At 47.9% G+C, this 22,940-nt stretch overlaps 1 protein-coding gene across 1 annotated transcript in view; it reads left to right on the top strand.

Moving 5' to 3' along the window:
- LOC147663748 (calcium-activated chloride channel regulator 1-like) overlaps nucleotides 1–22,940 on the top strand; it is a 642,892-nt gene that overhangs the window by 427,083 nt on the left and 192,869 nt on the right. The window contains exon 11 of the mRNA XM_086950229.1: nucleotides 14,521–14,791. Within this exon, the coding sequence (XP_086806355.1) occupies nucleotides 14,521–14,791 (271 nt within the window). The remainder of the gene's footprint in view (nucleotides 1–14,520; nucleotides 14,792–22,940) is intronic.

Here is a 22,940-nt window from a genome sequence, read left to right as displayed (position 1 = left end):
ACAGATACGGCGCTGCAGGGACCTAATTTAAACGTGGTGGACAACAGCAACTGTGGAGGCCCGACCGTGAGTGGAGGACTGTCAGCGGGGAGGCATGCAGAGGCCGAATGGACCGTTGCGGCATGGCCCAGCTGCTGCTACAGAAAAACACTGGTGCCGGACGTCCTGCTGGCATTGCGCCCACTCGAGGCGGCTCTGTCTGGGGCCGGTGCTCAGCTCTGTGGGCGGCAGGCAGACTGGAGTCGGGCATATCATCAGCGGCAACGTGGTGAGTTAATTAAAAGTGCAGATCGGCGAGCCTGAGAAAACTGGGTTACAGACTCTGCATTTGTGCATGACTGAAGCAGGGGTTGTGAAGTGAGCCCTCTGTGAACTGGGGCCCCTCACAGTGAAAAGGGATTGGGGAACTGTGGTGCATGTGACAGTGTGGGCTATATTGAAGAGCAACTGAGCACCCCTGCTGAAAACGGAACTAGCGGTCACCTTCTCATGCAGATGTTAATGGTGGCGCCTACTATGTCTGCGTGATTGCAGAGTCAGAATTGAGCTTTTAACTGGCCTTTTTGAAAACGGAGTTGAGGTTGGTGGTGCCTGATACTCTGAGGTTGGCTGGTTCGTGGTTCTGGATGGGGTACCTTTGCTGCTGGAGGCTGCTGTTGACATGGTGTCTATAAATGAGCAGTTTTGGGCCTAGTCAATTGGAGTGACCCCTGCTGAGAGATCCATCTGCGGTGCTGCTGTGGCACCAAGTGGTGTGCTGACCGTTCTGCCTCTATGAATGTGCATTTGGGTGTTAGGCACAGCTCAGGAGAGGACTGGGGAGTGCTACTACACTGGTATTGAGGAGGAGCTGCAAAATATCAGTTGCTGGGTTACTATGCATGACTTGTTTGGAGATTGCGCCATAGAGTGTGGGTACCTGCACGGGTGTGACTGACTTGAGGGGCACGTGGCCCTGTCAGGCTGTGGTAGACCTGCATAGCCTTGCTGGTCAACTGGCGGGTGGAGTGCAGAACTTATAGATTGTATATCCCGGTGGCAGGATGGGTAAGCCAGATAAGCACCTGCAATCTACGCTCTTCTTTGAATCTAAGCGCCTGTAGAAAACGCAAAAGCAGGCAGCGTCTAACATGGAAACAGACATGGAATCTGTTAGTAGCTCCAAACTGGATTTTTTTTATTGGCGATGCAGCAGAGTCTTCAAACTATAGATGGCAAGATAGATAACTTAATTTTGCGTATGGACACCATGTCGGCGAAGCTAGACAAACACAGAGTGCATCTAATGGAGGCGGAACAACCTATCTCCACAGCTGAGGACAGGGTGGAACGTGTCACGAAGTCCTACACTGAGGTGTAGAAGATATTAAAGGGCATACGTGTCAAGATCGAGGATTTAGGGACGAGATCACGCCGAAACAACTTGCTTATCACAGGAGTGCCTGAATCCACCAACACGGGCAAATTAGAGCTTTATATGGAGGACATGCTCACAACCATGCTGGGTGCAGAACATGTTTCCAATGTGCTGGTGGTGGAAAGGGCACACTGGTCTCTTGCACCACGCTCTGGTTCTGAACATCACAGATGCTGCTGGAGGGTGGTAAGGTAACATGCATAACATGGAATGTCAGTGGATTGAACAATCCAAAGAAAACCAGACAGGTACTTGCATTCTTGGATTGGCACAATGTGCAAGGGCATTGTTACAAGAAACTCACTTAAACAAACAAGCAGCAGATAAAGTGGCCACTAGATGGGCGGGTGTAAAATTTGCATTGTCTTATTCCTCATATGCGAGGGGAGTTATGATTTTGATTAAGAACAATCTTCTGTTTGACACGTCACATGTGGAGGTTGATACTGATGGTCTGTACATAATAGTGCAGGGGAAATTGTGTGGAATGATGCTTACCATTATTAATATTTATGGCCCTAATGTAGGTGACCCTGCCTTTTAGGAGGCGTTATGGAACAAGATATGTAGGCTGCAGCTGATCGCTATTATCTGTGGTGGCAATTTTATTGTAATATGGAATCCAGATCTAGCTAGACACACTAACTCAGACCCAGCTGTTAAGAAGGCCGTGCAAGCTGTTCAGACTGGGATGCACAACCTATCCCTCATAGATATCTGGAGATTGAGACACCCTGGGGCATGGGAGGGTACTTGCCACTCTTACGCACGTCAATCTTGGTCCCACCTGGACTACTGGCTAGCCACTAGTGACATAAACTCACTGGTTACGAATGCTACCCATTTGCCTAGGAAACTTTCTGATCACTCCCCCTCGTTATTCACTATGATCATACCCCTGTACACGCCGCCGCTGTTTCAGTGGCGATTGCAATCCTCAGCTCTGCAGGATCAGGTGTTTTGTGAAAGTGTCAGGGAAGCTATTTCACAGTACTTTGAACACAACTCAGGCACGGTAGAAGATCTAGGCACTTTGTGGGAGGCGTTCAAAGTGACAATGCGCGGGTGTGTATAGGACTCCAGGATGGGGTACTTAAATCACTTCGGGGGTCTGTGAAGGCCCTTGAACTGGAACTCCTTGGGCTCAAGAGACAGTATGAAAGTGAGCTAGATGCTGCTACGTTAGCGACCATTAGATCAAAGATCACTTAATATAACAAATTGGCGGACCTTGAAGTGAAACATATGGCAAGTCGCTGGACGGCTAGGTACTATGGAGAGGGAGGACGGCCGGGTACAGTGCTGGCGGCAAAAATAACTGAACGCTGGGCTAAAAAATTGAAACAGTCAATTCAATTTGTGTGGATGGGACAAGGCATTGTGACAGTGAGGGCATCCTGGCCTTGTTGGACTTGGCCCTTTTTGCAGGGTCATCCCTGAACTTTTTGCCTTCCTCAAGTAATTTTGTCTGACCTGTTGTTGGCTATTTTCTGACTCTGGGCACTTTACCACTGCTGATCAGTGCTAAAGTGCATATGCTCTCTCTACTGTAAATTAATGGATGTATTGATTAGTGGTTCCCTGATTGGATGTTTGGTTTAGTTGTCAGACCCTAGTACAGTGCACTGAGTGTGTCCTGGGGCGTGTAAATCCAAATGCTGCTAGCGGGCTTGCAGCAATGGTTGTGTCAACCGCAGAAGCAGCCTTGTAAAATGTGTCTAAGGTCTGCCATTGCAGAGCCTGCATGCAGTCTGGTACTGTCATGTTGACTGGGCCAGTGCACCCACTTTCCAGTCCCTAAACCTTCCTTTACCTTCATGTTAGTCACCCCTATGGCAGGCCCAAGGGCAGGGTGCATTGTAAGTATAAGGGAGGATGATCCCTGATGTGTGTGGCATGTCCTAATAGTGAATTACAGCCATTTTAGTTTTTCACTATTGCAAGGCTACCTGTTCTCCATAGGCCAGAATGGGCTGTTAGAATTATTACATTCTATAATCCTAACAGAGTCAGAGAACATGGTAGAAATTCAAGTTTAGTATGCCTTAACTCAGAATGATAAAATACATATTTTAGTAAAGTTTATTTTAATATTCTGTGTTTGCAAATACCACTTTTAGAAAGTAGGTATTTGCTTGCCTAAACTTTCCAGCCCACCTCTGCTAGGATGTGTATCTGCTGTCTGGTTTCTGTGAGTAACAGGGCTGGGGAATTCCAAAGGGCAGGGCTAGGTAGCCCGGTGGTGAATAGACAGATTTACATCCAGATGGGTGGGAGGAGTGCACCTGGGCTCTGAATGGGACTGTGCCTTTCCACCACAATGCTGGCTCCACTCCTGTGGGGTGTCTGATGTCTCTAGCCTGCTCCCTGAATAGAAAGTCAGAGTCATGTCAACAGAGAGCTCCAGAACTGGTTTAGGCTGGGCAAAGGCCCCTCAGCACCAGAGGAACAAAGGATTTAGGGGTATAAGTATTGGCACCCTGCTCCCAAGAAATCAGATCCAGATCAGAAAAAGATACTTCAGAAACCTCTGAAGTTAGAAGAAGAAACCTCTGCCTGAAGAGAAGGAACTGGGAAAGCTGAAGGAGGAATACCGTCCCTGACCTGGGGGAGGGGCCTGCAGTGGTTGCCTTGCTGCTGAAGGAGAGGAGAAGGACTTAAAGACTTTATTTTCACTTGTGCAAGGATCTCCAAGGGCTTGTAAGAGAGCTTGTCCCCTGAACTAAGTCCCAGGACCAGTGGACTTCACCCCCCTTGAGGAGAGCTGTGGGAAAAGCTGTTTTCCGTGGCTGCCGAGGCAGGGAGCTGTGTACGCCTCGTACGATCGACTCGTGTCCTGTAAAGCACCGTACCAAGCCCGTCCACCTCAATCAACGGGGCTCTGCGTAAGTTCTACTCCCAAGCACACGTTTTAAGTTATAACAAGGTGTCCCTATTAGTAACAAACATATACAGTAATGTGATGACAAAATATACAGAATTTCTTTTTTGGTTTTCTTGTCACGCTTTATTCAGGTGTTTCAACTGTTGCTGGAAACACCTGAATAAAGCTTGATTACTGTATGCGCCCCTGCCCCTGAGATAAGCCTTACTGCTCGTGCCAAGCTACCAAGGGAGTGAGCAGGGGTTATTTTGGGAGTGTACCCCCTTACCCTGACTAGAGGAGAGGGTCCCTATTTGCCACAAGTACCTACCTTTGCCAACTAGAGACCCCCAATTCTAACACGCCTCTTTTGTTACGTACTATGAGGGTATGTACAGCAACAGGCAAACTGCTGAGGAGACTGAGATAGCGGAATATCTAGCAGACGTGGCCCTTGTGTGGTTGTCAATGGGACAGCAGGATTTCCTAATACATCCGTTGACCTTGGATGAGATACGTGGCGCTGTCAATGCACTGCCTAATGGCAAAGCAACAGGCACAGATGGACTCCCTGTGGAGTTTTACAAAGAATATTTGGATATATTGGCACCTCATCTTCAAGCTATGTTTGAAGATGCATATGAACAGCAGAGGTTGCCTGACACGCTTGAAGCAGTGCTAATTGTGGCTCTCCATAAACCAGGGAAAGACCCTGATTGGTGCGAATCATACCGGCCTTTATCGTTAATAAATACGGATGTTAAAATCCTCGCAAAGGTTCTCTCTACTAGACTGCAATTGTTATTACCTGTGATGGTGTTGCCAGACCAGTCGAGCTTTGTCCCTGCCCACTCCACGGCGCACAATTAAATACTGCCATTTGCAATAATGCACGTTTTGAAACCCACACTACCTGCAGCAGCAGTTCTGCTGGACGCCGCAAAAGCATTTGATTCCATCTCCTGGCGGTATATGCTGGCGGTGCTACATCGTATGGGGGTGCCATTCATATTTACTAATTGGATCAGGCTGTTGTACACAGCACCAGTGGCCTGTGTCCGCATTAATGGTAAAACTTCTGACACGTTCCCAATTGAGTGCGGGACGAGGCAGGTGCCCCTTGTCACCGATCATCTTCGCGCTCATTTTGAAACCCCTGGCCTGTATCCTGCGGCAACGGCATGCACAGGTGGTGCTACGCTTTCAGCAGCGGCCATTGGCGGTGTCACTGTACGCCAACTATATGGTCTTGTATGTACATGAACCTGAGGCACACTTAGAGCAGCTGATACAGGAATACATTAGATTTGAATGGTACTTTTGAATGGTACTCCGGGCTGGGAATAAATTGGGACAAGTCAGTGGTTTTTGCTTTAACAGATTGTACGAAAACTGTGCAATTAGAATACCCAGTGACAAACAAAAGAGAGTTGGGTAACCAACAGACAACAGGGCACTCAGCACAATCCGGGGAAAGGTGCAGTAGTTAAATGTAGGGTGGTGCTTCCAGGGAAGAGGATGCAGTTTCCAACATCCACACAGGATCACCTAGATAAACCACAAATTAAACAAATTTCCTCCCGAGCACTCTGATAATAAATTAAGGACAATCCAACAATAATCAGTTCTTGCAAGTCCTTGTTGGCACAGTCACCACAGTCCAATTTCAAAATCACACTACAATATTCCGGAAAGAATGTTCCAACCACATTTATTTCTCCAAAATCATATTCATTTTCTCCAGTGATGCAGCCTACACGTGTTTCGTCATGATTATTCTCATCACATTGACTTCCTCGGGCTTTTAACCCAAATAAACATAAAGTCCCATCAGTTATTAGGACCCACCTTTGCCCAATATCATTAAACCAATAGTATAGATTAGGAAAAGGATAGGCGGAGTCAAGGGTCCCTGGTGGAAAGAAGAGAGTATGAAAAGATAGCGGAACCCAAGCCGTTCACATGCTTCTCCTCCAGCTTGTGCAAAGTATAATAAGTCCATTACCAGAATAAGAAAAGAATTGTCATAGCTTAAAACACATTGCACATCTCTATTGGTATAGTAAATGATGGTCACCTGTTATTTCTTTACACTCTTCAGTGGCTTAACTGTCCCAGTATTAGGTACAATCACAACACCTGAAATCATAATAAACCATATTGAACACACTGTCACAATAATGGCCACATAACGTAAAATCCATTCTTTAGTCCGGTCCCCAAACAGAGAGTTCCTCAAACCCCTACGATACAGTTATCTCCTTAGCCCCTTAATTTGTGGAATACACACAGCGCAATAAGGCACTCAGTTTGTGCCTCGCAGTATTCTACTTGTACTCATTTTTACCATTTCTGCGTACCTAAATAAGAATCCTTCACTATATTCCTGTAGTGTTTGTATCATCTCAAACATGGCATCAGCAATCATTCAGTACTGAAACCAAATAATACAAAAATAAAAATGAATCATATAATATATTCAAGCCATATTGTCCCCCCAATTCTCATATTCATCACTGTCCAATTCACCCTCTTACTCCAAATCTTGGTGTACGCCAGATTACTCCCACAGACTTCAAATATCCAAATGCAATTTCTATAAGAATATTACAATACTCATATTCTCAATAATTGTCATATATACAAGAGTTAAATCACCACAGTAATGTTGTTGCGCAAACTCGAGGCTTACCTATAAATAGGTAGTGAATATCTTCCCTATTCCATATATTCTCCTAATATTTCCACAAAGTCCTATAGTTCATAGTCCAAATTTCTACGAAATAGTGACAGTAATCACATTCCCAGTAAATAGCGTTAATTATAAACCAAAACGATCACCTTCTAAGTAAATTGCAGCGATACCCTGTTCTTACCGGAAAACAGGTAGCGATTATCTCCTCTATCCATACTAATATCTCCCAAAATTTCCAAGATCCGCAATTCCAATTTCTAAAAAAGAGAGTAATAATAGTCCATTCTCAGTGGGTATCTTAATTCCTAAAGCAAAAGCTAACCTTCATACTAAATTGAGGCATTCCTCGGCAAACAGGTAGCACGTATCTCCTCTATCCCGTACTGGCGTCTAGTTTAGGAGCCTAGAATACCCAGTGATATGAAGTGATGAGCCTGTCAAATACCTAGGAGTTTGGGTGCACAAAGATCCACTGACTGCTATACACAAAAACTATGGGACTAGGATAGCTCGACTCGAAGACAAAGTCGCTAGGTGGATACAGCACCCATTGTCGCTCGCAAACAGAGTGGCACTGATTAAAATGGTGGTCCTCCCGAAACGTATATATTTATTTGTCAACATACCCGATATTTTGCGGCAACAATTTATAAATACATTGCGTGGGATATTGATCACTTTGGTCTGGGGAGGGAAAAGCTGTGCATTAAGTGGGAAGTGCTGATGCTACCGTACGAGAATGGTGGTTTCTGTGTGCCAGACATGCAATTGTAATATCTGTGCGCGGACACGCAATATGCGTCATATTGGCAGAAAGCGCTGCCATACATGCCACATGTGGCAGTTGAAGCGGGTGCTGTACACCCAATACCACTGAAAGCAATGGTGGTCAATGACACTACGGTCTTCGAGAAAGATGAGGTTGACACGTTGCAATGCACAAGACACGCATGGAGGGAGCTTGGGAGACAGGCCGGGTGGTTACCACTGAATGCGCCAGCCTTGCCACTGCTACATCATGGGAAGATATCTGTGACATGTGAAACAGGGGCGTTAAAAATTCTGCATTAAAAATTCTGCAAGCTGCAGGTAAGCGCACTATGGGGGATGTATTCCCAGGTGGTGAATTCATTGGATTGCAGGCTTTCTCAGAATATGGAGCCGGCTCGGTTATGGCCACCTTTATATATAGTAGACTAAGGGCCGCGATTAAAGCTTTCTATCCCTTTTATCCTACTGAACCCCCCACCCTTGCGGCGCTACAACACGTTTACGTTGCACAATCTAGGGCGAAAATGATCACCCGTACATATAATGCCTTACAGGCAGATGAGGTGGATGCGAGTGTGGGCCCGTTGAATAAATGGAACAACATATTACTGCAAGCAGTGACGGAAGATGAATGGGATACATGTTGTAAAGTAACTGGGCAATTCACTGCTAACGGGAATTTGCGCCTGATTAACTATAAGTACATTCTTTAATTATATTACATGCCACTGCAACTTTTAAATATGGGTTAAGGGATTCTGGCAGCTGTAGACGTTTTGTGGCAGAAGCTGCAGATTTTCAGCATCTGGCATGGAGTTGTGTTAAAGTGGCGGAGTTCTGGGGGAGAGTAGCTAAAGCGTTAACAGTTATGGTGGGGAACCTGTACTCTGTAACATGCCTATATGCCTTCTAGGCAATGTACTGCATCTCAAAGCGTGTAATCGCAGGCTGGTGACTTTAGCGCTACTATTGGCCAAACGCAGAGTTTCACCCCACTGGGATGGAAGGCAGAACGAAGATTTCCACAATGTCTGAAAGATATTGATTTTTGTCGTGACCAACTTCTTTGTTATTGTTATGTTATGTTATTTAATTTTTATATAGCGCACAGATGCCACAGCAAAGTGGCGTCCCGGCGCTTTGGAGGGTTGATAACACAACACATCAGAGAAGGTAAAAGAAGTGGGCCTAAATTGTGGAAAAAAGAAAAGTTTTAAGTGCCTTGCTGAAAGGGAGCAAGTCAGGAATGGAGCGAAGAGGGGCTGGCAGAGAGTTCCAAAGGGCTGCTGCCAACACTGAGAAAGAACGTCCGCCCATCCTAGATTTTTTAAAACGTGGCACAATGGCAAGGTTGGATCCGGATAGTCTGTGTAAGAATGGGAGGGGAGGCTGATTTGAGAATTTTGAAAGTTAAGCAAAGAGCTTTAAACTTAATTCTCTGCCCCACCGGCAACCAATGGAGATCTTGGATAGTCCGACGAGCCGAGACAAACTTCGGGAGGCCAACAAGCATCCTAGCTGCCGCGTTCTGGACTCTCTGAAGGCGAGATAGCTCGGCCTGGTTTAGGCCCAGAAACAGGGAGCTGGCATAGTCCAGCCTGGTAAGAACCAGAGCTTAGACAATAATCTGTCTGGTCTCCGCATCGAAGAACTTAAAAATTGGTCGAAGACACTGCAGAGTACCAAAACAGGTGCCAGCCACACGTTTTGTGTGGGAGGTGAAAGAGAGCTTGTTGTCGAACCACACCCCGAGATTTCTAACCTCAGTCACGGGGGAAGGAACGGGGCCAAGATCAGAAGGCCACCACTGATCTCCCCATAATCCACTTTCCCTACCAAAGATAATGACCTCGGTCTTAGAGGCATTCAGTTGGAGCCGATTGTTCGCCATCCAGCCTGCCACAGCTTTTAAAGCTGACTGGAAAGTGGGGGTATCCATGTTGGAGTCGCCATTAAGTGCCACCGCCAGCTGCGTGTCATCGGCGTATGACACCAAGGAGAGACCAAAACTATGGGCTACCTCCGCTAATGGCTGAACATATAAGTTAAACAAGGTAGGGCTAAGGGCCGACCCTTGGGGAACACCCTGAAGTATGGGGCGAGAAGCAGAAACAAAAGGAGGTGTGGAGACCTTGAAGGCTCGATCCTTAAGAAAGGAACAAAACCACTCGAGTGCCACCTCTCCAACTCCTGCCTCCATCAGGCGATGTAAAAGAATCTGGTGAGACACCGTATCAAAGGCGGCACTGAGATCCAAAAGGATCAGTGCCGCCGTCTGACCCAGGTCCAGCAGGTTCCTGATGTGCTCCACCACAGCCAGAAGGGCAGTTTCGGTGCTATGACCTGCACGAAACCCATTTTGGGAATTATCCAATATATTCGCTTCCTGCAGGTGAGATGATAGGATAGCGCTAGCATGTGCTTCTGCTAGTTTGGCTGGCCAGGGGAGAAGGGAGATGGGTCGATAGTGTTCAGGCTTGGTAGGATCAAGGGCGGGTTTTTTAAGGATTGGAATAACCGTCGCCTGTTTCCACGCCCTAGGAACACTGCCCGTACTGAAGGACAAATTAATAAGGCCATGCAAAACAGGATAGCAGCATTCAGCAGATTCCCTGAATTGAATGGGTCTCATGGGGTCGTCCGGGGAGCCAGATTTAACTTTTGTCGTCAAGGCTAGAAACTCATCTAAGGTCGGACTGGGAATGATCAATAGTGGTTTATGAACCAATGACATAGAGCTTTCCTCCGCGATGGGGAGTTGAGAGAATGACCTATAGATAGCCTCCACCTTTTCGACAAAAAACGAGGCTAAATCCTCACAGTGTGTCATGGAAGGTTGAATAGCAGCAGTATCAATCCTTTTGCTAGTGAGGTCCTTACACACCCTAAAGATGACCTTAGTAGGGTTTGTGCTGTTCTTTATCTCCTGAGAGTAAAAAGCAGCCCTAGCCGCGCATATGGCCCGGTGATACACTCTAGTGCAAGCCCTATAGGCTGCCTTGAGGTCAGTATCATAAGTTTTGCGCCACGCGCGTTCAGCTTTATTACAGGAGACTTTAAGTTTTTTAAGGGATTCATCATACCAGGGGCTGGAAGGACTAGATCTAGTCTTACTCCACTTAGCCGGAATAAACAAATCTAATGAGTGATTTAGCCACTCACAGAAGCTGTCATAGCCGCGAGAAACTTCAATAGAAGGTAGAGGATGAAATTTCATCAGTAGCTGATGGAAATGCTCTAAATTTAAGTTTCTCCAGGGGCGTCTGAAACTGGCTGGGGGATTGTTTTTAGGAGGGGAAAAGGTAGTTATGATTCGAAACTCAATCAGATGGTGGTCAGTCCATGCCATAGGTCTGGGATGGAACACTGAGATATTCGTAGCAAGATTCGTCAAAACGGGGTCTAGTAAATGGCCGCCTGTGTGAGTTGGTAATTGTACCATTTGGATCAGTTGGAACGCTTCGAGATCAGCTAACAAGCTATGGACCGAGTTAGAAAGTGGGACATCCATATGCATGTTGAGATCGCCAATAATCGTAAAATTGGCAGTTTTTAAAGCTAAGGAGGAAATCACCTCTGGGAGGTTTTGACGAAACGCGGCGTCAGGACCAGGAGGCCTATAAATCAATAGTCCCGTGAAGGTGAAATGGGGATTCACTGAGATGTTGAAAAGAGCACTCTCGCAACCAGCTATGGTGATAGGTTTCCAAATGCAGGGGTAGCAAGTTTTTACCGCAACTGCAATACCTCCACCTCTAGCCTTGCGGGGAAGAGAGTGCAAAGTGTAGCCCACGGGGAGGGCTAGATTGATGACCGCCATGGACTGATCATGCAGCCAAGTTTCCGTAAAGAAAAAGATATCCGGATTATCATCAGTAATCAGAGAGTAGACTTCTTGGGAGTGACATGACAATGATCTAACATTCAAATGCATGACTTTAAGAGTCGATTGATTAACTGTGCCTGCAATATCGGCTGATTGATTGTCAGCTGAGGGCCTCGACTGGAGACTCTTAATAAGCAGGGGCATAGGAAGTTTAAAAGGGCAAGTGGGGCACTGAAAAGGTCCACTGAGAGGATCCAAGGAGCCATGGCAGCAGTCACATACCTGGTGTTGCAATAATCGCAAGTTCTCAGAGGATATCATCCTGAGGAAGCCAGAGTCCCCTGCCCTAGCCCTGCCTTAGCGCTGACGGGCGCAGACGGGCAGGACTCTGGCGAGACTCAGGCGTAGCAAAGGCGCGACCGCTGCGCTAGACCGCTGCGCTCCAAGCGAGCATTAAGTAGGCGAGTGGCGGTAACAAGCGCTAGCGCGCTAACCCCCAGCAAGGAAGGAACCAGCCTTCCCAAGATGGCGTCGTCACGTCGTAGTCACGTGACTCAGGAACCCAGGAGCCCGGACCCGCTAAGTAGCGGTGCTGTAATTTGTATTATAGTGCGGTAAGGGCCAGGGGGGGTCGCGGCAATAGCGGAAGTAAAAACAGGGCAAAATAGAACACAGGTTAACGAAAATACAAGAAAGGTTTTTTAAAATGCGAAGCGCGAGCCACAGCGCAGCGCAGTTCTATAATTCGCTCTGAGCGCACTAGAACGCGGTGGTCACCTTCTCCAGGGAAGAACTACCAAGAGCCTTTAGACCGAGGGACATCTGGGGACCATTTACTGCATATGTATTAGCTAAATCGCCTGACTGGTGGTATCCTTTATGCTACTGTGATGGTTAACGTTGTAACTGTAAGGTGACTGAGGTTCTGTACCAAAATGTTTCTGTAAAGACTATACCAATATGCGGATGAACCACTATATCACTCTGGACACTGTATTCTGTACTGTATCACTAATGAATATGAAAATAAAAATAAAACAATTTAAAAAAAACTTTGTTTCTTCAGTAAATGTCTAGTTTTTAAAAACATTTAAAGAAATATGTTATTACCATATGTAAAGCTAACCCTGCCTGGCCCCCTCCCAAGCCAAAATTGACCAGAGGGACCCAATCTCCCTTGGCTTTTGGCCACTCTTCCCAAGCCACTATTATCCTTGGAGACTCAACCCCCTTGGGCTAAACATTTTTAATAGGGAAAGGGCAGCTGCACAGTCTCCCTCCCTGAGCCCAAATTAACTCCATGGATCCAATCCCTTAGGGATAAATAGATTAATTTTAGGGAAGGAGGACTCGTAGCACCCCTCCCTAAGTTTTAATAGGCCTTAGGGATCCTAGCCCCGGGCCTTAATAAGCCCAGGCTGAATTATATTTCTAATGAGTGGGGGGCACATGGCACCTCCTCCTCGAAACTTAATGCACCCCAGGGATCCCATCCTCAGGGGATACATTTCATTTATAAGGGGAGAGGACCACGCAGCCTCCCTACCCGAGCCTAAATAGGCCCTAAGGACCTTCTGGGTGGGTGCCCTGGTGGCCACCAGGGTCACTCACCAGACAATACGTTGGGGGGGTATGGGTGAGCACCAAGACCCCATGGCCCGTCCGCTCACCGCATGCTGTGGGAGCTGGCATAGCTCTCACCAGTGAGAGCAGCTGATTATGCTTGCTCCCGCTGGGTGGGAGTAATGTGTTTTTCCCTGCACACAGGAGCATGGACAGCGAAACAAAAGTATGCTCCCACCTGACAGAAGCATTTGAAAGCTCCCTTTGAGAGAGAGCAGCTTGGCATTCGGTCCTGGTGGCTAGTGGCCTATTACAGATCAGGAAAGCAGGCAATGAGGCTTCCTTCTCTTTAAAATGCAAATCGGTCCTGAGAGGTAGAGTACCCTGTGGTTCTAAAGGCTCATGGAGCCCACTCACATTTGTTTCAATTTGACTCCAAATCAGGCAGGAGGGAGTGCCCTCTCTCACGCCCCTCACCTAATATAAAAAAAAATGGAAGGACGCTAATTTGTTTTACTACTGCTACAATCAAGGAGGAGTCCTGTAGGATCATGGCAAAATCGACCAATTTGTTTTTTATTTTGGACCGGGGGTCCCTCAAGGGCTAAGGTGCGCAGGGTATCCCTACCCTGCCAGCTTATTTATTATTTTATGTTTTTTAAATTGCAGTACAGGGGACTAAGTCCCAATCAGAGTGCAGTGACTGACTTCTCCAGTAGCTAGATGGCCAGAGGGAAATAAAGCCCCGAGGCCAATCAGAAAGCTTTATTTTTAAAACTGGGTTCAACTCTCACTTTTTCTCTCTCCCTCTAACCCAACTGTCTGGATATAAACATCTTTTTATAGCTTAATATCTCAAAAACTACTCAACAGATGTTCACCAAATCACTAAAGCACACTTTCTAGACCAATATCGACCTTCCTGACACATTTGCTGCAATTCCATTCAACAGTTTTTGCAGTAGCACTGTTCAAAAAAGTTCAGAGAAAATGCATGTGGATTTTTTATTTTGTGTTGCCTCCATTTTTCTCGGCTCCCGCTTGTCATGTCACCCTGCACAAACTAGACAAAAAGTAGGACTTTTTATAATAAGCTTTGTGATGATTTGCCAAACGGTGCCAACGTTATTGCCAAAATCAAAAGACATTTCTTATGGAAACACAATCCTGACTATAACTATCTAGTGGCAACTGCCTTCATCACCATTAAATCTAGTGGAGGAACAGCAGCCACACACCCTTCTTGTTCAGTACTGTCTAACTATAAGAATGCTGTAGCAGCGCATGTTTTGTCACCTATGGAGTGAAATTATTCCCCAGTTTCAGGGCAGACTTTTTAATAATATTTAATTAGGACGATAAAAACAAATGTGTCTTTTTTGCAGGCCGGGGATTGGAAGTACAGCCTTTGCAACACACAGACTGCTGCGCAGGTTCTAAGTATGACAGTCACCTCTCGGGCAGCCAACAACAATGTGCCCCCAGTGACTATCAGGGCCCAAATGAATAAAGACACAAACATTTTCCCGTATCCTATGATTGTGTACGCAGAAGTCAGCCAAGGCTTTTTGCCCGTGACTGGGGCAAAAGTTACAGCGATTATTGACCCACAAAATGGTCCTGCCGTGACATTGGAGCTTCTTGACAACGGGGCAGGTAATTATACATAATTAAAATTTATACTTAATAAACATGATTCATTCAAATGTTTTAAAAATGTTTATGTATTGAGCTCTAAATGAATGGAGTAATACTTTTGTATCTATTTTGGCATTACAGAATACTTCCAATGAGATTAGACCTGAATACAGCACCTCCTACACTCATATAAAAATTCTATAAAAATTAGGGAATCATTATTGCAACACACTATTTAGGATGCTCCCCGTTTTCAAGTGAATATATTTGTTTTTAACGGATATTACTGTGAAAAGGAACCACCCTCACTGCATACACACTGGCCTTTCCCATACTTGATGGCTTGATGAAGATGGCTGCTTGCTAGGCAGGTCTGCCGGCCAAGCACTTTGATCCGGCATTATCCTGCGGTGAGTCGTGACTCTGCGCTCACAAAAAACACTTCTGTACACCGGAACACCTAGGGAGCTATTTTGCTGGCCGCGAGTACCCGAGGATGCCAACGGCTCGGAGATCTGGAATCTACGAGCAGCGATCACGGCAGCTCCTCCTCAAAATGGCGGCAGACACGGTGCCGGGCACTAGCGGCAATGCGCGGCAGCCGGACCCCTGACCGTGTACTCTACTGTGAGGCCCTTAGAACTTGCTGAGCATTTTGAGTACAGGTTGCTATCTATGGCGTGAGCTGCGAGTGGAACAAGCAGGCAACGGAGAGCGCCTGTCTTGCCCCAGGGCACCTAATCAGATAAATGATGCGTGCTAGTTTGAAGGAGGGTTGCGGTGGCAGCAGGGCAAGGAACGATGCAGCTGCTGTTGCAGAGGAGATAGCTGCGTTGGCCTAAGGGTCTGGGCGAGGTGGGAAAGACCACCAGGATTCACTCGATTGTGCGTGACCCTAAAATCGCAGTCCCAGGCCACACAGCCAGATGAGTCCTGCGCATCGGATCGTAAGAGCGCAGCAGCGGCGGCAGGGCAAAGAACAGTACAGCGAGGCCTGTGGAGGAGTTATATGCACTAGCCTGAGGGTCTATGCCAGGCGGAAGCCTTAACCCTAAAATAGCGGTCAAGGGAGTCCATGCATTACAGGCACCTATGAGGATGACACCACCCCTATCTCCACACTGTATTGAGAGGGCCTCTTGGGACAGAATTAGAAACAGAGAGAAATAGCCTGCTAATGGCAGCTGTTTCTCCCTCTGGCGGTTATCACTCAACATCACGCGCTCCCCCTAAAGACATGTGGACCTGTTCATCATGCCGATCCTTTGCTTAGTTTGCTCCCCCTTTCATTTGGATTGTAGAAAATTGTGGGGATCCTCTAAATTCGTACATCAATGACTCAGCCCCCCTGCCTGACCTCAAGATGGTTGCTTCAGTCATTGACTCTCTGAACTCTCCATCGACAGCTGAGACCCAGCCATTTTGACTGATGCCCGGTGGAGCTACCTCGCGAGCTAAAGGGGAGATGGGCTATGGATTCCCTCCTTGGCCATCACCTACCCAGCCGATCCTTGGACAAACTCTCCTGCGTCTCTCCTGACCTTATCTCCTTCCTCCCCCTTCACCCTACCCCCTACCGCTCTACTCTTCTCTTCTTTCCAGCTATTGACCCCTGCCCTCAACCATCCTTGCTCATAGTTCCCACCCTGTGTATCCACTGGACTTTCTTATGTGAACTTTCCCTCGTCAGTTCAGACCTAGCAATTTGACTGATGCCTGATGCAATTACCGTGTTTAGCCTAAGGGGAGACGGGCTATGGATTCCCTCCTTGGTCGTCACCTACCCAGTCGGTCTTTGGGCAGACTTCCCTTCGTCTCTCCTGCCATCTTTCCCCTCATCCTCCGCCTTCAAACTTCCCCCTTCCCCCTCTTCCCTACTTCTCTCCCTTTTCTTTCCTCTTTTAATGTGTTGATGTAATGTGTAATTGCTATCATTTTCTGTAACATTGTGTAACCGGATGTAAAATGATCTGATACCTACGGGTCTACCCAGCACTAAATAAATAAATAAAATAAATAAACTTGATAGAAATTACAATATGGATTCTGTTCATCCAACTGAGTGTAATATTGAATAATTTACAGTTAGAGGACGTTTATCTGCTAGAAACAAAGACAATGAGTCACACATTTTAAAAGTGAACTAAAATAGCACTCCGGCACTGAACATATAATGTTTTTATTCTAGCAGGAGCATCTCAACCAGTAGATGCTTTAAAAGGAACAGTAACGTTTGCTCACGGAACTCAAAGTGAGACCACAAGCCACTATTCCGATTCTCCTTGCAAAAGGACGTCTCGTCACATTCTCTTTCCTTTACTGGTGGATCCCTTTGCATATCATTACTTCATTAATCAAAAAGGATTTTAACTAAAATATTTATTTCCAGGGTGTACTTACTATAATTAGATGAAAATATATTGATGCTCCTTTGGCTCCCATTATTTTTTCTGAAGAGAAATGCTGCAAGGGAATAACATGAGATGGCGATCAGGAGCACACTGGCCACAGGAGAATTCGAATTTTCCAGGGGTGTCACAGGACCACTAAAATAAATAAAAGTGTATTTAAGTGTATTTATTTTTATTAAATATATATGTTTAAAAAATAGATAACACAAAAAGAACAAGCTTGTATTAACTTTAAAAACTATTTTTAGAGATGTGTATTTTATAAAACCTTTTAGAGTTAATTAAAAATACATTTCAATATTAAATTATAAATTACAATGAAGCTTCATTCACAAACTCCAGTAGAACAATTTACTTACTAATACAAAATGCCAATGACAAGCCTACGATGGAGAGCTCTAACTCCACTTCTCATATCTTTTCTAAACAGAGATCTCAATCATGGTGGCAGAACCCTCCAAAGTAAAGAAGTTAGCCTCCCATGCCTCCCATCCCTTCCCAATATGGCTGAGCCCTTACACCCTTGACCTCTATAAGCGGCAGGCCGGCCCAACTCTTCAGCCAGAAACTACCAAGCATAAATATGAAGCCGATAACCAGACAGGGAGGGAGGGATGGGAATTCCTGTGGTGAGGAAGATTATACTGGGAGTAATGAAGACTACTGGTAGGTAATTGGGCCATTACCTCCTTATAAGTCTTCCTTGCCACATGATTAATGTAGTGAGCACATACAAAGTCAAGCGGCTTCATGGAAACTCACAAGAAACCAACGGACCAGAAAAGGATGCCAACGAAGCAGGCAAACCCAAAAGACTAGACGAGTGAAAGGACCACCCAAGAGAGAGGTAACCACGAGCAAGAAGAACCAGCCCGTGACAGATAGACACCGAGAGGGTCGAGAACCCAGACCCCCGGGACTCGCAGGGCTGCCAGAACACCCGCCCAAACAAACCCCCAAAGGAGGACAGGGAAGGCACAGAACCAGACCGTACTGGGCCAAAAATAACAACAAGCATTCCCAGAACAGAAAGCAGCAAGCCGGTCCAAACACACCAAGACTGCGCAACAGACAGCCAAAGCGAGAGGTGAGCAAAAGCCCAGAAGTCGGAATCGAAGAAATAGAGGGCGACCCAACCACAGTGACCCAACAAAAAGCCACAGCAGAAAGAGACTCAGTCCGACTGAAATACAGCAACACCGCATGGTGGACCACCAACAGCGTGAGAGTCCAATCCACCCGAGGACCGAAGCAGCAGAACCAGATGAAACAACACAGACTGGCAGGAGCCACAAGAACAAAATGAGGTGCGGAAAGGAACACAGAACGCCAACCGAACAACAATAAAATTGAAGGTCACCAAAACCCCAACAGCAAGGAGATAAACAGGTGGGACACAGACCCCAGTCGCACAAAGGACCCCCCTGAAGGGAGCGCAACACCAATGAGAGAACCCAGGCAGGCACAAGACAAAACAGACCCAGTAAGCCGCAGGAAGGGCCCCAAGGGAACCCAACCGGCCAACAGGGAAAAGTCCATAAGGACGCCCACAGAGCCCGAAGAGCGGCAGGGAACAGGCCCCAGGCCAAGCCACCAGAAAGGAAGCGAATGCCCACAAGGGGCCAACATGCACAAGAAAGCAAATAGAACCCGGTAGGGAGGGGAACGCAGCATGGAGGAGCGAGTCAGCCCCACTAAGGGTCCATGCAAAATGCCCCAGTAACGCTTCACATGTAGTAAGCAAGAAGGACAGAAGAGCTGGGCGAAACGAGACCCAGCAACGCCAACACCTCCAGGGGTCCAACCAGAGCCAGCAGTCCCCAGTACCCCAAAACAAGGGACAAAGAAGAAAAGGAAGCAAATACCGCACAGGAATTGCAGGCCCCGCCCGGGGAAGGAGAACCTGGAAATCACAGCATCCCCCGGAGCATTCAAAGCTCTGCTCGAACATACACCAGTGTGGGATAATTCGAAATTAGCGTCAGGAAACAAACTCCTGACCTGTGCAAGCATGTGCCCCCAGAAGCACAATACATACCATTGAGCCATAGGTCCATGGCTCAACACTCGCAGCAGCAGAAAACAAGAGCGAAGCACCCAAGTGAGCACCCCCAACATGACAAACGACCCGTGTAGGCCAGACAAGCCCAGACCACGTAAAGAGAGGGCCTAAGGAAAGCGCAAAACCCAGAGCCCAGATGAGAAGGCAGATAGAGCCACCACCGGGGACACAAACCAAAACCAGGACAAAAGAAACCCAGTGAAGGACAGCACAATGTGCCAAAAAGCCTACGGGGCCGACCCAGCAACCCCCCAGAGAACAAGGCAGGTGAAAAAAACACCCAGAACAGAAACAAGAAGTCCCCACAGGGCAGGGGCAAACCCCAGACAAGCCAAGGAACAGTGAACAGAAGCCAGATGAGACACCCGCCAGCAGGAAGACCAATCGACGCCGCACCAACAGGGAACCCAAGCACGCCCCACAGGCCGGAGAAGGCCGCAACCACCCAGCAGGGAGACACCAGAAAAAGAAGACCGCAGGCCACACCAGCAGATAGGGTGGAAAAGGGAGCAGAGCGCCTTACCCGTGACCAAAAGGAAGGGGAAGAGAACGGACACCACCAACCCAGACCAGACCGAAACCGTGGAGACATAACCACTGGCAGAACGGAACCGAGATTGGGTCATGGGAAAATACACTCATAGGAACAGGTGAAGACGGGTGTGACCCAGAACCCAACACGGCCTAGCAGCACGTGAGAACCCTGGAGGGTACGAGCTCCCATGAGAAAGACAATGCAAAGCACTGCCACCAACAAGGCACAAGGACACCCAACACACATTCCGAGGGTGATCCCTGGCCCCAACCCAAAGCCAGGGGCCCAGAGGAAAAACCAAGGAGTACCTCCAGGAACAGGAAGAGCCCCAAGACCCCACCTGAACAGGCCCCCCGGAGGGGAACAAGAAAGACCGACAATGGAATGGGGCGGTAGTAGGCGGGACCCACAGAACCACCACAGAGGCCACCAAAGACGTAAGGAGAGGCCACAAACGACCTCCCACAGAGCCCCAATGGCCAGGAGCGGAGTAGAAGCCCGACATGGACAAGAGGCAGAGCAGCCACATGCAGAGCCAAAAATCAGGACAGGAAAAGGTGTGCCATGGAAGCGCCCCCGGACAGAAGAGGGCAAGCCCAAAGAAGCAGAAGCAAAAAGCCCATATGGAGACCACAGAAGCAGCCCAGAAAAGGACGGACAGGAGGCAAAATCAGCTTGCCCCAGCAGACCCGCAGCAGCCAATAATCCCCAGAACCCCGAGGAGGATGCCCAACCAGGGACCAACCAGGCCAGACCTCGTACCTCAAGGAGAGCAGGCAGGAACAGGAGCCTACAGGACGGAAGGACCCTAGGCCCAGAGCCCGGAAGGGAAGAAGGAGTCAGGGACAAATACAGCCAACAAACGAAGCCATGGCCCCGCGAAACACCCGAAATGCCCCAGTAAAACACCAAGACAGGAACACACAACTGCAAAGGAATGTATGAACAACAACCATATTGGGTTACTATGCAAGCAGTGGCAGGACATCAACCCCTGTCCTGCAGGAGCCTGTGCACACGAGGCACACGATTCACCTGCGAGCCATAGCCCCCGGGGAGAAAACACCCGGAAGGGCCCAATGCCATGACAAGCAGTGCACATAACTGTGCACACAAGGCCCCTGGATGCTGCAGCACAGAAATTACTACACAGCACCACAAACATAGCCAGAACTGACCAGCAGGCAAAAAATAAAGAAAGTGTGCAAGAATCGCAGAACGCAGAGGACCTAACCAGAAAGAGAGAAGTCTTGAATCACAGGATGTTGAGCGTCACCGTCGAGACTCGAACCGGCTACTCCATCCCTCTGGGACTACTGCTCCAGCCAGAAGGCCACAACCCCTCTCAACTCCCCGTACATGCACAGTTACTAAAGAAAGTAGCACTGCTGTCAGGTCCGAAATTCACAACCACAGAAACCCTAGTAAATGAACACATAGCCATAGCAATCAAAGTCAGAGACTGTAACCATTAGGCCACAGACACTCCACGCAAAGAAGCAGGACCGACAACACCAGGCACAAAGTGGGAAACCAAGTCACCCAGTGTGGGGAAAAATCAAGCACAAACCACCCAGAAAGCAGCCAGGCAAATACAGACAAAACCTGTTGTCTGAAACCCCTCCAGGAATAGTCCAACCCACACCCAGAGTACGGCGCACCCGTAGTACAGCAATGAGAGTCAGTGACGCTGCGGGCAAACCATGTGGGGCACATGCGTGAGCAAGCCCACCAAAACTGGAACCGTGGAGACTACGAGCCGCAAGGTGACAGTACCATAATGCACACCGTACGGACAAGATTCAGAATGAATCCCACCACAGACTGGTCCCAACAACAAACCGGCTCAGACAAGCCACACGGCGTCGGCCAGAGGGAAGGGAGAGCATGCGGCAACATCCGGGACAGGGACCCCCTGAGGCAACGGCAGCAGCCCACAACATAAGCTGGGCAATCAAGGTAAGCCCCCCCAGCCGAGCCCGCCAATGCAGGGCCGCAACATGAGAAAACCCCAGAGCCCGCAAGGCAGGGCAGAACTCCACAAGACGTGGGAGAGGTGCACTTTGAGAGACCCATGAAAACATGGCAAAGGTGGGTATAACAGCTACAGCGGGGTAGTTAGCCTGCAGTGGCCCTAACATGGTTCCTGCAAACCCACCCTGGTCCTGGGACAAACATGAGCCACCAGAGACCAGACACAGGAAAGGAGACGGCTTATGCGAGCGTCCCACAACCCAAAATGTGGCAAAATCAGCAGCAGGCCGAGACGGGCTGAGGCCGGAACCAGTCCGCTAGGGCAGCACAGACCGGAACGCCAGCAACAACATAGGGAAGCCACCCCGGGAGCAGGGCAGAAACATTCCCCGCCAGAGCCCGCCAGTGCTGGGTTGCCAGACAGCAGACTCCAAACCCCTGAGCCCACTAAAGCAGGGCATAAGGGACGGAGTGCAGGGCAGAATAAAACCCCAGGAGCCTGCAACCACCAGAGCCCGCTAGAGCATAGCGCAAAAGGGTAGTGCGACAGCCAGAAGGTGGGAGAACCAGTCATGAGCCCGCTAGAGCAGGGCCTACCCCCCAGGGCCCTGGGAGCGGGGGGAGCAGGAACTCGCCCCAATTTACCTGAAAACATGCTCTGGAGAATCTGCAGCGCAGAACCAAAAAAACAGGCTGAAGGATTGTGCCGGCCCGCCTCTTATAGAGGTCAAGGGTGTAATGGGTCAGTCATATTGAGAAGGGATGGGAGGCTAATTTTTGTACTTTGGAGGGTTCTGGTGTGGAGCTGAATCTCACTACGTTAATCATGTGGTGAGGAAGACTTACGTGGAGGTAATACAAAACATACCCAGAAAAGATTAAGGCTATTGCAATTTACAAAATATTCTTCTAAATGTATCACAGCCCTAATGGTGTCAAAATAGGCTTAAACGTACCACAGCCAAGCATCATACCAAGTCAAGCACAACACATAGCTAACTACTGGTACTGAAATACACTCCATTACTAAACAATGGAGCTGGGGAATTAAACTTACCCCTTTGGAAATTAAAGTTACATTAATTATAAAGCTAAATGTTATATACATATCAAACAAAGTTCAAAGTTCTGTTAGGAAAAAAACAGCCAACCACACAATGTGAGTTACTCTTGAGTTGTGTTTAT

The sequence above is a fragment of the Lissotriton vulgaris genome, unplaced genomic scaffold (genome assembly GCF_964263255.1).
Source record: "Lissotriton vulgaris unplaced genomic scaffold, aLisVul1.2 SCAFFOLD_1064, whole genome shotgun sequence".
Taxonomy (NCBI): Eukaryota; Metazoa; Chordata; class Amphibia; order Caudata; family Salamandridae; genus Lissotriton; species Lissotriton vulgaris.
Note: the sequence above shows the minus strand (reverse complement) of the source record. Positions and strands in the feature narration are given on the sequence as shown.